The sequence below is a fragment of the Armigeres subalbatus genome, chromosome 3 (assembly GCF_024139115.2).
Source record: "Armigeres subalbatus isolate Guangzhou_Male chromosome 3, GZ_Asu_2, whole genome shotgun sequence".
In the NCBI taxonomy this organism is placed as follows: domain Eukaryota; kingdom Metazoa; phylum Arthropoda; class Insecta; order Diptera; family Culicidae; genus Armigeres; species Armigeres subalbatus.
In genome coordinates, this window is record NC_085141.1 from 51,462,361 (window position 1) to 51,476,939 (window position 14,579).

Consider the following 14,579-nt stretch of genomic DNA (forward strand, 5'->3'; position numbering starts at 1 on the left):
ATGTGCGAAAACGATGACGAAAATTTGAGCGATTGGTTCCATTTTGCTTGGGACAGGACGCGCGGTACTCGGAAGGGCATAATACTGGAGTTGCACTGAAAAGAATCCGGTATTCGAATGAAGCGGAGTTCCGGGCTTATGTGGTGCTGCGTAATTTGAACGGTGGAAGCTTCCAGTGGCAGTTGGGCCAAGGATTCGCGCTCCCGGAAAAAAATAAATTCGCGCTATTTGTTTGTCCTGTTGGTTGCTGCTAAGGATGTTACCATTAATGGCCAGGGTAAGGAGAAGGAAACCAAGTGTTTTGGTGTAATGTCGATGGGAACAATATGTGTGGCCTGTACCCCGGCGGAATGCGGCCGGAGGTTATGTTGTTTCATTGTTTTTATTTTCTACTGTCGAGCCAAAGCGATAAATCCGTGGGGTGAGCTGAATGTGGTTGTCCTAACCGGGGGCGGATGGGTGGTGGTTGCCGGTGCTGGAATGTAAGTGATGCTTGTGATGTTCGATGTTGTGGCAAACTTTGTTTCGGCGTAGAGTTGGGAGGATGGTCAGTGCTTCAGTTGTAGTTGGGTGATGATTGCTTCGGTTGTTAATTACGGAATGATGTACAGTGGATATTGTTGATGTGTTGAAGGATTAGGGTTGCGTCTGCGTTGCTTCTAGTGGTCTTTCTTCGACGTTGTACTAATGGTTCTTTGTTTTTGTTTTTTCTTTTCAGGAATCAGCTATCCTAGTGGAGTTCTCATCGAGTGGAGTAGAGGCAGACGTTGCCGAATGCAGTGCCTTGACGTGACATGGAATTTCGGGTGTCCGGTGAAAGTGGTTGAGTGTCATCGTTGGGGATGCGTACGGTGGTCGCGACGAATTGGTCGGCTTCATCTACCTTTCGAGGGGCTGGACCACAGTTGGCGTAAGCCAACGGCGTTAAGCTCCCCCTGGCGGTGCGGCGTCTGACGACGCAAAATTCCGCAGATCGCCCTTGTGGTGTAGTCGCACCGGTTAACTAGGGGGGCCCTTCATCAACGCAAGTTGGTTTGGGTATTAACGCAGGCAGTTGATGAAGTCGATGAAAGTGCACTGTCCGACTCCATCCTCGGACGGTGTGATAGATGGTGAGTATCGTTCCAATCTAGATAATTTGTTGACTAGGGACTAATTCTTTTTTTCTTTTTTAGGTACTGATTGACCGATGCCGGATGTCAGATGAAGAATTTCCTGGCAAAACTTTTTTGGAAGATGTTGTCTTAAGTGATTCCTGTTTTTTTGAGTGGGAAGGCGAAAACACTGACGCAGCTGTCCGTTCCTGATTGCAACGAACTTTGGACCATAGAGTCAATTTTGATGAACGATCACCAACGCAAAACCAGTTTTTTTTAATCCATAATACTTTCAAGAAGATTTGCTTCACGTCATTTTACATTCGATCAAGCTTTCTGGACTATAGAGCCCCGTAAAGACCGACGAAGACAAAATGTTCAAAATGGCGACGTAAATATCTATCCCACCAAAACCACCCAAATGGACAATCAAAGTCAAAGCGAACTCACCTGTTATTTTGGTCGGCTTCTTCGGTCTTTTCTCAGTTCCGCAGTGAATCTCAAGGATACCGCAAGCAATGCATTGAGATTCCGACGATCTGCGAAAAAACCGAAGAAGTCGACTGAAGTTGCAGGTAAGTTTGCCTTGATTTTGATTGTGTTTCTGGTGGGGTTTGAAAGGAAAACTTCAGGGATTCCGAAGGAGATCCTTCAGAGATTCTGACGAGAATCTTTTTGAGATTCCGACGTGAATCCTTTAGGGATTTCGACGAGAATCCTTCAGAGATTCCTATGAGAATCCTTTATAGAGATTCCGACAAGAATCCTTTAGAGATTCCGACGGTAATCTTTCAAGGATTCCGGCGCGAATCCTTCAGAAATTCTGACGTGAATCCTTCAGAGATTCCGATAAGAATCGTTCAGGGATTCCAACGGAAATCCTCTATGGATTTCGACGGGAATTCTTTTGGGATTTCGACGTGAATCTTTTTGACATTACGACGTGAATCCTTTAGGAATTCCGACGGGAATCCTTCACAGATTCCGACGGAAATCCTTTAGAGATTCCGACGTGAATCCTTCAAGGATTCTGATGGGAATCATTCAGGGATTCCGACGGGAATCCTTCAGAGATTTCGACGGGACTCCTTTTGGGATTCCGACGAAAATCCTTCACAGATTCCGACAAGAATCCTTCAGGGATTTCGACGGGAATTCTTTTGGGATTCCGACATGAATCCTGTTGGGATTCCGACATGAATCCTTCAGGGATTCCGACGGGAATCCTTCAGGGATTCCGACGGGAATCCTTCAGGGATTCTGACGGGAGTCCTTCAGGGATTCCGACGGGAATCCTGAGATTCCGACAAGAATCCTTCAGTGATTCCGACGGGAATCCTTCAGTGATTCCGACGTGAATCCTGTTGAGACTCCGACGTGAATCCTTCAGAGATTACGACTGAAATTCTTCAGAGATTCGGACGAGAATCCTTCAGAGATTCCGATGGGAATGCGAATCCTTCAGAGATTCCGACGGGAATCCTTCAGAGATTCCGACGGGAATCCTTCAGGAATTCCAACGAGAGTCCATTAAGGAATCCTTGAAAGATTACGACTCAGATTCTTCAGAGATTCGGACGAGAATCCTTCAGAGATTCCGACGGGAATGCTTTGGGGATTCCGAAGGAAATTCTTCGGAGATTCAGACGGGAATGCTTCAGGGATTCAGACGGAAATCCTTCAGGGATTTTGCCCGGAATTCTTTATGGACGGGAATCCTTTTGGGATTCCGACGTGAATCCTTTAGGGATTCTGATGTGAATTCTCTAGGGATTCCGACCGGAATTCTTGAGGGATTTTTTCATAGATTCCGACGAGAACCCTTCATAAATTCCGATGGGAATGCTTCGGCGATTCAAGGCCCAAACTGTTAGAGATTCTTATTCTGGGGGACTCTTCTTTTTGTCTCACCCTATAATCAGGGTCGTTAAAATTGCTCTAGGGAGAAATTGGATGGAAAAGCTTCCCTTTGTCAAATAAAACCGAGAATAGCAGAACAACGAATGTAATTGCGAATGGTAGAAAGGAGTGATGGTGTGCAAGAAACGTTCACGCTAGATGTAATTTAATTTACATACACACCAGTATAGCATGTCTCAATACGACAGTTTACAAACACGTACCAGACTTCTCGGAAGCCTACACACTTAAAATAAATCGCCGAATTCGGTAAAATTTTACCGAAATCTCAACAGCAGAACTGTTCGGTAAATAATTTAACTGATTTTCGGTGATTTTGACAGTTGAGCAATGGAAAAAATTACAAAAAATCTGTAAAATAAATTACCGAACAGTTCTGCTGTTGAGATTTCGGTAAAATTTACCGAATACGGTGAAATGAGTTAAGTGTGTACAGGGCCTTGTGGAGAACAATGCCGCGCATAACCAATTGAAATAATGGTGTTGGTAAATGGTCAGTCTTCTGCGAAGTTACTGTTTGGACCAGAGTGTCGAGAACATCAACGGAATGATGAAAACCCTTGCACTACTGGCTCTGCGCCACGAATTGACACACGCTCTCGAATTGACAAACGCCTAACAGATCTATCAAGACGTGACCGAGAATCATCCTATATAGATCTACTTGGCAATTCTCATCAGCACATGGCGCCATTCAGTGTGGCAAACATGTCACAAAAAGTTAGAAAAAATTCGATTACTGTTTAATGACCACCGATCTTGCCACCGATACATAGAGGTTGTCCTATGTCTACAGCTGATTATGCTACTGTCCCTCGATTGTCCCGATAGTTTGACACGTTACAAATCCTTCAAATCCTAAGATTAGTTTGACAATAGCAGACAAATACTTCGCACGTTGACCAAAAACTGATTGCTGGAGTTCGAAAATGCAGTTGCAAAGCTGATCAAATGTCTCTTCACCCCGCCGGTCTCTGGTTATAGGGTTGCCGCCGGTCTCTGGTTATAGTTTCACCCAGCGAGAAAATCAAAAATACTTCAAGAAACCTAAATCGATAGCAAAATGGCAACGCTAGAGAAGTCCAAAATAAAAGTAACTAACCATCAGCGTATTTCCAACCACAACATGTTTGTATTTATATAGCACATAAGACTATTACCTATTACTATTTCTTTGTATTTATTTATAATAAAATTAACAAAAATTTCCTGTTTTCGTGGTTTAGTGCTAGCATTGAATGAAGCTTAAACGCAAACTAAAACCATTAGTTCTGCCATACAGTCGATGTCCACGATGAAGAGGATTCGGTGAACCCGTGGTCGGTACCTATTTTCGACGATTTGAAATTGAACGTGCGAACTTACCCAGGAAGGTAAGTCACGGTTTTAGTTTAGATTTAGTTTGCTAATTTTGGAAGCTTACATAAACCTAATCTGCAAATCATATTACATATATTTTTCTCTCTCCGAAGCGCTGCAGTTCTTCAGCAATCCACTGAGTTCAGCTCCAATCTAAAGGATTCTATTAAGCAGTTGTACTCCTAGTGCGACCCATCCACACAATGCTCGTAACCCGAATTAAATCTAAAATCTACGAGACTAAGCCTACACCCACTGCTCAGCTGTCTTCCGCCCAATGCGCCCGTAATACTGAATCCTACGTTTGACCCGACTCAACTAGCCCATTTATATCTGCATTATGTTCACATTCCTCCGAAAAGTCATCACCGACAAGCGGTTCTTAACGGACGCTCGTAGCATGATGGTAAAGTTGGCTGCCACCCAACTAAGCATTACAACAAGGCACGATCATTTGTTTGTATGCTGTTACACGACCTGCGATAGGACCCGGTAGGACGGGAGAAGGAAACGAATTTCTTAAAATGCTGAAACTGGACATGATCCGGGTGAACATGAACGGATCATTCGTTCAGGAGAAGAAGTGGATGATTGTGGACAGCGATGGGGAAGACATCCTTCGATTGTGGAAGATCGGTACGTGGCAGTACTTGACAGGGTTTGCTTGCGATAAACTACCAGACTAAAAAAACTAAATAAATGCTATTTATGCTTCAAAAAATACTGTATATATAATCATTTTTTTAATTCAAATTTTATTTTCAATTGAAACCTTAAAAATATTCATATGCTGAAAGTAATTATTTCATAATGAAACTTATGAAATTTCATAAGGTTAATCAATGAAAATTTTAAGGTAACTTTAAGATAAACATATGCTTCATTATCGGTATAATTCATTTCAGGTTCATCCAGTTTCATAAGACAACCTTATGGTTTTCAATGTATTTTCTTGTGGAGAAATTTCATAAGGCAAGTTAATGAACTTTGCTAGGTTTTTTTCGGCAGTGAATGAATAAATTGCATAAATAAGAAAATAGTATAGATTTTATTCCATCGATGGTTTCTTAAATTTCTGAGTGTAGACGATCCCCACCCATGCGTTGACATATGCGTGTCTAGAATGAGTACTCAATGTGGTTTTATTTTAGCTACTCACTCATTTTCGCACCGGTTGTCATTGTTCATGTTTTCAAAATACAATCTAGTGTCCGCACCGGTTGTTGCTACATATAGGTTGCTACATAAATATTCACGTGTAAACAAACACTGTTTTCCATTATTTACCTTTATTTGCAAACAATTCTGAATTGCAAACTAAATCACTTAAAATTTACTGAACAGTTGTAGAATGTTAAGAAATTATAGTGATGAATAATTTAAACTAGTACACAAAGTACTAATTCATGTACGGCAATACGCAATGGAAGATGCTGAATCAACACCGCAGTTTGAAGTATGCCGTCCTACCTGGTAAGCACCCAAACATTATTCGGAATGCAGAGGAAGGAGCTCAATATTTGTACAACGACTATTTCGTGGAAGAATCGGTTTACACGGAAGCAGCTAGTTCAAAAAGCGTTTACGTATGTCCAAGTGTTAGTTTCTTAGGATTGCAAACGCTATGGAACAAAACGAATAATATATTCCCGGTTTCTACAGATACGTAACGAAAATTAGCTTGGCGACATTTCAAGAGCGTTCCCCATGCCTCAGTGTTTTGATAGGAGCACATGCTGAACGACCAAGGTTGGCCACTGAAGGAGCGTTTCCGCGTACTATTCACGTTGGGAAATATTGGCGGACAAAAACAAGACATCGAAGCCTGATTCGGAGACTATTCGGCGTTGCTTAAGCACGAACTAGCGTACTGTTAGGACAGATGCAAGACCAAGCGGCTATTCCCATTCTGACGAAAGTACTGCAGGACACTAAGCAGGAACCAATGATGCGACATGAGACTTGTAAGTATAAATAGCTACAGGTTGCACAGTGGGTCAAAGTTGTTTAAAAGTTTGTAGGTACCTAACATAGGTATACCTACACTGCTAAAAAAAAGTTTACACACAAAAGATTTTAAAGTATGCATTTTTTAATATAAAGTGTATGTAATTATGTCTTCAAAATACGCTCTTTAGGTGAAGAAAGGGACTACTCACAAAAACAAAACTTTTATGTATAAAAACAGGAAAATATGTAAAACTTGTGCGGTTTATGCATCAAATTTTACTCCTTGTGTGGGTAGTCCCATTCTCCCACAAAAGAGCATACTTCTCCCCAAAAGAGCATACTTTCAGTTTGTATAATGAAAATATAACGATAAGACGGATAAGACTAGCTATTTTGATGTTAACTATGAAATCCATTGCAATCGAATACAATCACAAATTGTACAATGATTCAATTTAGGTTCTTATTTCAGCGGAAGCACTTGGGGCAATTGGCACATCGAAGGTCGAGCAGATTCTCATCAAGTATTCAAAAGACCCAATCGTCGAAGTAGCGGAAACATGTGAAATTGCTGCGGGTTGCGAATTTCACAGAAAATATGCATCAGTCGATCCGACACCTCTAGCAGAGACGACATTTAATGTGTAAAGCTGCAGAAGGTTCTGCTGGATGAAAATGAGTCTTTGTTCAACCGGTACCGCGCTATGTTCATATTATGAAACTTACGAAACGAAGAATCTGTTCTGGCACTTGCCACAGGATTGCTTTTTTAGACATGAAGTTGGTTTCGTATTAGGACAATTACAAGAGCCATGCAGCATTCCATTTTTGGCCGAAAATTTGAGAGATAGTGCCGAGAACGAAATGGTACGACATTAATGCGCCTTGGGAGTCATTGCCACCAAGGAATGCACTGAAATACTAAACGAATACCTGAAGGACGAGACACGAGTTGTCAAGGAGAGTTGCGAGGTTGCACTACATATGTGCGAGTATGAAAGTAGTTCGGAATTTCAGTATTTATATGCCGACATGTTGGGGAAGGTAACCCACTAAGTATATTGTAATAAAAGGATTTAGCTTATGTATGTTTGATTCAAGCATTTGGTTTATTATTATCTTGATAGGAAATATCACAATCACAAACTTGAAATAAAATTGATTCATTGTCAGAATCTATCTACCATAATGTTGGTTATCAGTTGCAGAAGCGTCATCGAATCGAGTCCCTTACTATTTATTGGTAATCACCCGTTTAACAATCAAAGTGCTTTAAAGTGGTTATTTCTTTGAAGAATCAAAATCTTATTCCCTGCACGAAAACAAATTATTTCTTTTTAGAACGCCGCTTGATACCCTTGGGGTATAGCTTGAACTTCCACCGACGCTCCGGCAATTTTGTCCTAATATTCCAATATTGTAATACATATTTTCATCCGTTCCTTCACATTCCATGCACACAGCATGGTCTCTGATGCTGTTCAGGTGTTTGAATACACCGACAGACAGGGCATGTTGAATCCCCCACATCCTGGGTGGAAGGCGTGATTGCACAATATCGTAAGCACGAGAGGGAAGATAGTTGCTGGTCTAATCATATCATGCGTGAACTAAAATAAAGAGCCAATATCTAGAAAACACATACATGTTGTGGTCTCTGCATATATAAAACGAATGCTTATAAAATCTCTCGTCATTCTAATAATTCTCTTTGATAAACAATTTTATTTTTATGAAATTGTTTCATAAATTAAACAATTTTATTTTTATGAAATTTATGTTTTATTATTTAAAACTTTGTTTCAGAACATGTTAAGGAACATTTAACAATTTAAAACAGAATATCAAACATAGTATCAAACGTAAAAGTATTCAGCAGCTGAGAAACTTGTATCAAATATTATCGATCGATTGTAAAAGAAAAGTAAACAACCGGATTACAAGCAACTTTCACTTATAAATTATTAGTTTAAAGAAATGAGTTAATCTTCTAACTCTTCATACGGCTCTTCATCCACCAGGTCGAGGCATTCTATTTCTCCTTCCGCCTCGTCGAAGCTGAGGTGCTCAGCTTCCAGTCCTTCAGCTTCTTCTTCATATGATTGCTCTGAAAATAGAACTTCAACTGACCGTTCAGGAACTGAATCTTGCGCTTCTGTTAAGGAACATTTAACACTTTAAAACAGAATGTTCAGGAACTAAATCTTGCGCTTCTACATCAGCTATCATAGGATTTTCAGGTGCGGGAGCTACTTCTTTCAGTGTTTCTTCCAAAATGCGATGTTGTTCAAGCTCATAGTATCTCTTCGCAACACTATTTAGTCCACTGAAATCTACAGACATAATAGCGTGGTTTGCTATTCTTGTAAGTGCTTTTGTCCGCTTGAATCCATCCTCCACCTTTGCGCCAGCCGCTGCCGCCAAAAGCCTGCCCGATTTGGCGAGTTCGAGGGTGGCTGAGTCTGTTATTTTTCGTGTTTTGGTAGCGTCTCGGCCTCTTGGACGGATTGTTTTTGAACAACTTGCATCCGCATCCTCTTCTTCAACGTCGTCGTTTGAGATGTGGTCACCGGATCGCTTCACAGCTGGGCCCTGAGAATAACAAAATAAAAATCAGATGTGCTTTCAACTCAAGTATAAATCTCAATTGTTACCTTTACGTGATATTGCTGCCACTTTGGGGCACTTTCCATCAACCTGTAGCAGCTGATCAGTGTGAATGGTGCCTTTTCCTTAGTGGCGTACAATGCCAGTGCTTTCTTCAGGTTATCCTCGGGAGAAGCACCACATTGTGGGCGAGCATTTATTTGAGCCAAGCATCCGGCAAACTTGCTAGCACATTTGTTTATGGTGTGCCACCGGCTTTTGATGCCACTCGGTGCCCGTAGTTCCGAATTCGGTACGCCATCCATCGTACATATCTCGACGAATTTTTCAAATATACGGGCGTATAGTTTTTCTGTCTTTTGATACGTTCCGACGGCTGGATCCTGAGACACTTCTAGCCATGCTTTACATAGCACTTCATCCTCCAGCTGTGTCCAGTTTTTCCCTCTTGGCTTTGAGGCACTCATCTCGAGAACAACCGAAAAAACACGGATCCACACGCAAGCAAACAAAAGAGAATTCGAATTTATTTAATTAATTTCGCCACACTTGTCCTACCGTAGTCGCTGATGTTTTTGTTTACACGGCACTGACACTATCGATGCTTTCGTCAGGGCCAATTGAACATTCAAAACGGTTATATTATGTGTGCAGCTCGAAACCGAATTTTTGAACTGACGGCAATCATTTTTTTCCTATTAGTCGCAAGTTCAATTACTGCGCATCTGGTGCGCTGTATAGCGCATCTAGTTGCGAACAATGTACACTAGTTGCGCAATGATGCGCTATAAGTTGAACGCGAATAAAATTGATTTTCGCGAGTTCGAAATTCGATTTTCAACTCGAAGCATAATATTTTCGCACCGGTTGTTGCTGTTTTGATTTCAAGACAAAATTTTCAAAACGACTTATCTGCTTTTGTAAACAAAGATTCGAACGTCGATTTAACGAACCTGATAGCACTCCCGCGCAAACCAACGCTATCAATAGGTACACTGAAAACCAAAACTACCCAAAAGTGGGTTGTTTGCACTCAAAACCGTGCACACTTAAATAGATGTTATGAGTTCGGTAATTTTTTTCACGGATTTCTACGGTAATTAAAAAAATTACAGATTTTTCGGTAAAATCGGAGTGACGTATTTATATCTGTAATTTAAATTACCGATTTTCTGTGAATTAGTTCTGATTCACCGAGTTCAGCAAATATTTCTACCGAAAATTTTGTGAATCAGCTTCAGTACCGAAGTCGGTAACATATTTTGCTGGAGTTTCGGTAATTGGAGCTGCAGATCGTCGCACCAAAGCATCAAGTGTCAAAATGGCTGCTTCACACGATGTTCACAGTTATTTTTCAAGTGCCGCAAAGAATAATTATTTCATATTTAAACATGTCTCGAAAGTATTTAGAGGAGTTGGCGTTGGAAATCGGGTAGCTGGTTTGGTTTAGATACAGGTAAAATATAAATTTCGTTGTTTGGAGGCACTCTGAGTGAATGATTTCATTTGTTACAGCCCGAAGAAGACTCCCCGCAGGCTTTAGAAAGCAGCTCAATGATGGTTTGTTGTCAATTTCCCGGTGTGTCAGAAGGATGTGCGGATTGCTGTTGGATGTGGGATGTTGGAGAGGCAGATCATGTCGATGCTTCCTCGTATTCTCCAAGTTCCTAAACCTGCCGATAAGAACTTCCTCCTTTTCATGGATGGATAATCAACCGCTATCAAATTTCTGCATTGTTTTCAATGACTGATTATGAACGAACTTATTTATATAAATATTATTGTAAGGAAAACAAAATATAATAAATTGGTAAAATATCGCCATTATTTGAAATGCAAATAATAATTTTCCAGTAAATGCGATTTTTTTTACTATTTTTTTTTTTTGGCAAAATGTTCCGATCTGTCAGGCGACGGATTGCCGCCTGATGCAATTTACAGATCTGGTTCAGTTTTTCGGTAGACATTACCGAACAGTCAGTAAATTTGACAGCTTTCCTCTCAATGGCAACTTACAGATGTTTCGGTGGTTTTTTATTTTACCGAAACCATTACCGACCGTTCAGCTGTTGAGAATTCGGTAATCGAATTACCGAAGTCGGTAACTTTTTCTAAGTGTGTGGTTTGGGCCAATAACCCAAATTTGAGTAAAATGACTTTTCTGGCACTAGGTAGTTTGCCTTTAATCCCATGTAAATAATTTACCCAAAGCTGAGTTTAATTCATCCAAAGCGGACCTTAATCAACCCAAAATAGAGAATATTGAATTTACTCAAATTTGGGTTATTGGGCTGAGCAACCTCGGTGAGGTGTTTGCATCTTGCTCTAGTTTTGATAGCAATCATGGGAAAGAAAGGGAAAACTACCCAATTTTGAGTAAATTTTTTCTGCGATATTCTCATCAGTGCGTATATTGAACTCAAAGTTTGGGTTGATTTATCTGTCCGTGTAGGTGAAGGTTTTCGCTACCTGTTTATGGTGTTGGTTTGCGTGGGTGAGCTATCAGATTCGTCAAATCAAAAACAAATTTTCAAAACGACTTATCTGCTTTTGTAAACAAAGATTCAAACGTCGATTTGACGAATCTGATAGCACTCCCACGCAAATCAGCACCATCAACACGTAGGTGAAGGTTTCGACCTGTTGATGGTGTTGGTTTGCAAGGGAGTGCTATCAGATTCGTCAAATCGACGTTTGAATCTTTGTTTACAAAAGCAGATAAGTCGTTTTGAAAATTTGGTACTGAAATCGTCGTTTGAATCTTTGTTTACAAAAGAAGATAAGTAGTTTTGAAAATTTTGTCTTGATTTGTTACCGCACCGGAATGTTTATGAAATAAATACATGAAAGTTAAATATTGAGACCTAAACATGAATTTAGAAAATGTAGTGGAATATTTTGAATCTAGTGATGAAGAACTTGAACTCGTACATCAAGTGCTATCATATGCGCAGGCACTTGCAATGGATGAAGCTGAATCCACGCCGCGATTTGGAGGATCTCTTCCTGGGAAGCGCCCAAACATCGATCGAAAGGCAGAGGAAGGAGCTCAACGTTTGTACGACGATTATTTCTCGGAATCGCCTGTTTACACAGACGAGCAGTTCGAAAGGCGTTTTCGTATGTCCAGGCGCTTGTTTCTCAGAATTGCGAAGGCTTTGGAGCAAAACGAATATTTTCTTCAAAAACCTGATGCAACTGGTAAGCTAGGCTAAAAGATATTTTAGTTACTAGATAAAGATTGTCGCTGTCGTCGCTGTCCGGAACATCTTTTGCTGGTGAGGATAGGGGAGCTAAATGTCAAAGAAGGAAAATCCATACGATTTGACAGGTATGTACCACACATGTTTCGGACAGCAGAACAAAGGGAACCGAAGCGGCAATCTTTATCTAGTAACTAAAATATCTTTTGCTAGGCTTGACAAATATTCAAAAGTGTACAGCAGCTATCCGGCAATTAGCCTACGGGTCTCCTTCCGATGCAATCGATGAATATGTCCGGATGGGAGAGTCTACTGCACGTAAATGTTTGCAAGAATTCTGCAAGACTGTGAACCACTTGTTTGGAAAAACTTACTTGCGCTCCCCAACGCGTAGTGATTTACAGCGACTCTTGCAAATAGGTGCAAAACGAGGTTTTCCAGGAATGCTCGGTTCGTTGGACTGTACCCATTGGCAATGGAAAAATTGTCCTATGGCTTGGGCAGGCCAATATAAAGGCAAAGAAAAGAAACCTTCCATAATTCTTGAAGTTATAGCATCATACGATCTTTGGATTTGGCACGCATTTTTTGGAATGCCAGGATCCAATAACGACATAAACGTACTGGATAGATCTCCTCTTTTCTCAGATTTGTACAACGGAACTCTACCGGAAATCACGTATGTAATCAACAATCATACATACAATACCGGGTACTACCTCGCCGATGGTATTTACCCACCGCTGGCTACTTTAGTGCAAACGATTTCGTCACCCGTTGGCCAAAAACGTAAAGTAAGTTAAACCAGCTCGAAAAATGAGTTTGTATATGTCTGTATTCCTATAATGTATTTTATGTTAAAATCAATCTTTTTTATGTTTATAGCACTTCGCTACAATGCAAGAGTCCGCAAGAAAAGACGTGGAGCGTGCGTTCGGTGCTATGACTGAGAAATTTGCCATCATCAAACAACCCGCCAGGTTGTGGAACAATGAAGACCTCAACATGGTCATGCGCTGCTGCATAATACTTCACAATATGATAATAGAAGACCAACGTAATGAGCCTACACATTTTCCGCACAGTTCGTTTCATGGCAACATCTTTGAATCTCCCAAGAATAATTCAGAATTCGGAGAATTTCTGTCAAGATATGAAAAAGTGCACGATACTACGCTTCATTACCAAATTCAGAACGATTTAATTGAGCATTTGTGGCAAATCAAGGGAGAAACGGAAGAGGAATGATGGTACACAAATGCTAATGCGAAAACTTTATAAAATCAGTACTTTTTTAAATAACTGCTGTTTTCTGCTTTAAACGATAACCTACCGATTTTAATGGTAACTTTAACAATTTGAATATCTATTTTTCATTTAAACTCCAATGGAATTTTCAGTTTTGTATGTCTAAGTTAAGTATGTTTGATATTTAATGTAAATATTCTTATATGTTTTTAATATGTTTATATTCCAGTAAATATGTTTTTATTATAATCCTACAGTTTAACTTTTTTTCCATGCGGACTTTTTATAAGCAATTGACTTGATGAGAAAATTTTATGTTTTATTTTCTACTAGCAGACCCGACGAACTTTGTTTCGCCTAAAACTGATTAATTCTCGAGTTGTGAAGAAATTTATGTTTCATTTGTATGGGAGCACCCCTTTCCAAAGGGGTCTTGAACCATCTTCAGAACCTTCACCGGCCCCAAAAACCTCTGCATACAAATTTTCACGCCGATCGGTTCAGTAGTTTCGGAGTCTATAAGGTTCAGACAGACAGAAATTCATTTTTATGTATACAGATTTGAATTTACTCTCCGTTGAATGATATGGACTACTATGAATCAATAGGACCACAGCATCATCATGTGGTCCAGTCCTGGCTTGTAGAATAATGCTTATGAAACGCGTTTCCAAAAAGATACCCAATTCATATGGTACAATTTGATGTGAAGCAAACGTTGTCGCTGTCGAGCTTACACACTTTAGGTCCACACCAGAATTTGTAATCCTATTAACCAAGGCATGTAACAAGTCCTGTCTAGTAACAACATCCGTTGCAAAAATCCATGCGAAGTTTTGGGCTTTTGTACAGTAAAACGTATTCCATAAATTTCAGTTGGTATAAGAAAATTAAATAATGTATATAACAGCTAACAATACGCAATCTATGAAACAATTCCGTTACAAAGCAAGCATAGCGCATTTTCCAAATTTGTCAAACATAGAGGAAATATTCGTATTTAAGACACCTCGAGCTGATTAGAAATCCTAAATAAAGGAGTAGGTATACAAGTTCATTTTTTTTAAATTCGAGTGGTGCTGCATAAACGCATCACCATAAAATAAATTCATTTAAGACAAATTTGTGCCAAAACATTAAAATAAAACTTCAAACTAATGAAATCGTGTATTCGATTTTAGGCCGTCCAATCAGA

General features: G+C 40.0%; 2 protein-coding genes, 1 long non-coding RNA gene and 1 pseudogene across 4 annotated transcripts; 3 read left to right on the plus strand and 1 right to left on the minus strand.

Moving 5' to 3' along the window:
• The first annotated feature begins 1,848 nt into the window (after positions 1-1,848).
• Positions 1,849-5,080, plus strand: LOC134219438 (uncharacterized). Its single transcript, XR_009981564.1, has 3 exons — positions 1,849-4,110; positions 4,244-4,390; positions 4,490-5,080. It is a non-coding gene; the product is annotated as an uncharacterized LOC134219438 (long non-coding RNA).
• Positions 5,081-5,240: 160 nt separating this feature from the next.
• On the plus strand, positions 5,241-7,420 carry LOC134220110 (deoxyhypusine hydroxylase-like; annotated as a pseudogene).
• Positions 7,421-8,358: 938 nt separating this feature from the next.
• Positions 8,359-9,570, minus strand: LOC134221629 (uncharacterized). The gene is made up of 3 exons (XM_062700818.1): positions 8,981-9,570; positions 8,544-8,918; positions 8,359-8,481 (listed from the first exon to the last, which is right to left on the minus strand). Exons 1-3 carry the CDS (start codon positions 9,398-9,400, stop codon positions 8,359-8,361), a joined length of 918 nt encoding a protein of 305 aa, XP_062556802.1. The 5' UTR covers positions 9,401-9,570.
• Positions 9,571-11,758: 2,188 nt separating this feature from the next.
• On the plus strand, positions 11,759-13,412 carry LOC134223831 (uncharacterized). 2 transcript variants are annotated; one of them, XM_062703053.1, is made up of 3 exons: positions 11,759-12,134; positions 12,380-12,930; positions 13,022-13,412. In XM_062703053.1, exons 1-3 carry the CDS (start codon positions 11,804-11,806, stop codon positions 13,382-13,384), a joined length of 1,245 nt encoding a protein of 414 aa, XP_062559037.1. In that variant the 5' UTR covers positions 11,759-11,803; the 3' UTR covers positions 13,385-13,412. The 2 variants fall into 2 exon arrangements, with proteins under 2 accessions (XP_062559037.1, XP_062559038.1); XM_062703054.1 differs by having other exon boundaries at positions 12,785-12,930.
• The last annotated feature ends 1,167 nt before the right edge of the window (positions 13,413-14,579 follow it).

Coding starts and splice junctions, on each gene's coding strand:
- LOC134221629 (XM_062700818.1), bottom strand. CDS start 9,400: ATGAGTGCCTCAAAGCCAAGAGGGAAAAACTGGACACAGCTGGAGGAT. Junction 8,919..8,980: donor GGCAGCAATATCACGTAAAG/GTAACAATTGAG, acceptor TGTTATTCTCAG/GGCCCAGCTGTGAAGCGATC. Junction 8,482..8,543: donor AAAATCCTATGATAGCTGAT/GTAGAAGCGCAA, acceptor GTTCCTTAACAG/AAGCGCAAGATTCAGTTCCT.
- LOC134223831 (XM_062703053.1), top strand. CDS start 11,804: ATGAATTTAGAAAATGTAGTGGAATATTTTGAATCTAGTGATGAAGAA. Junction 12,135..12,379: donor TCAAAAACCTGATGCAACTG/GTAAGCTAGGCT, acceptor AGTGTACAGCAG/CTATCCGGCAATTAGCCTAC. Junction 12,931..13,021: donor CCGTTGGCCAAAAACGTAAA/GTAAGTTAAACC, acceptor TTATGTTTATAG/CACTTCGCTACAATGCAAGA.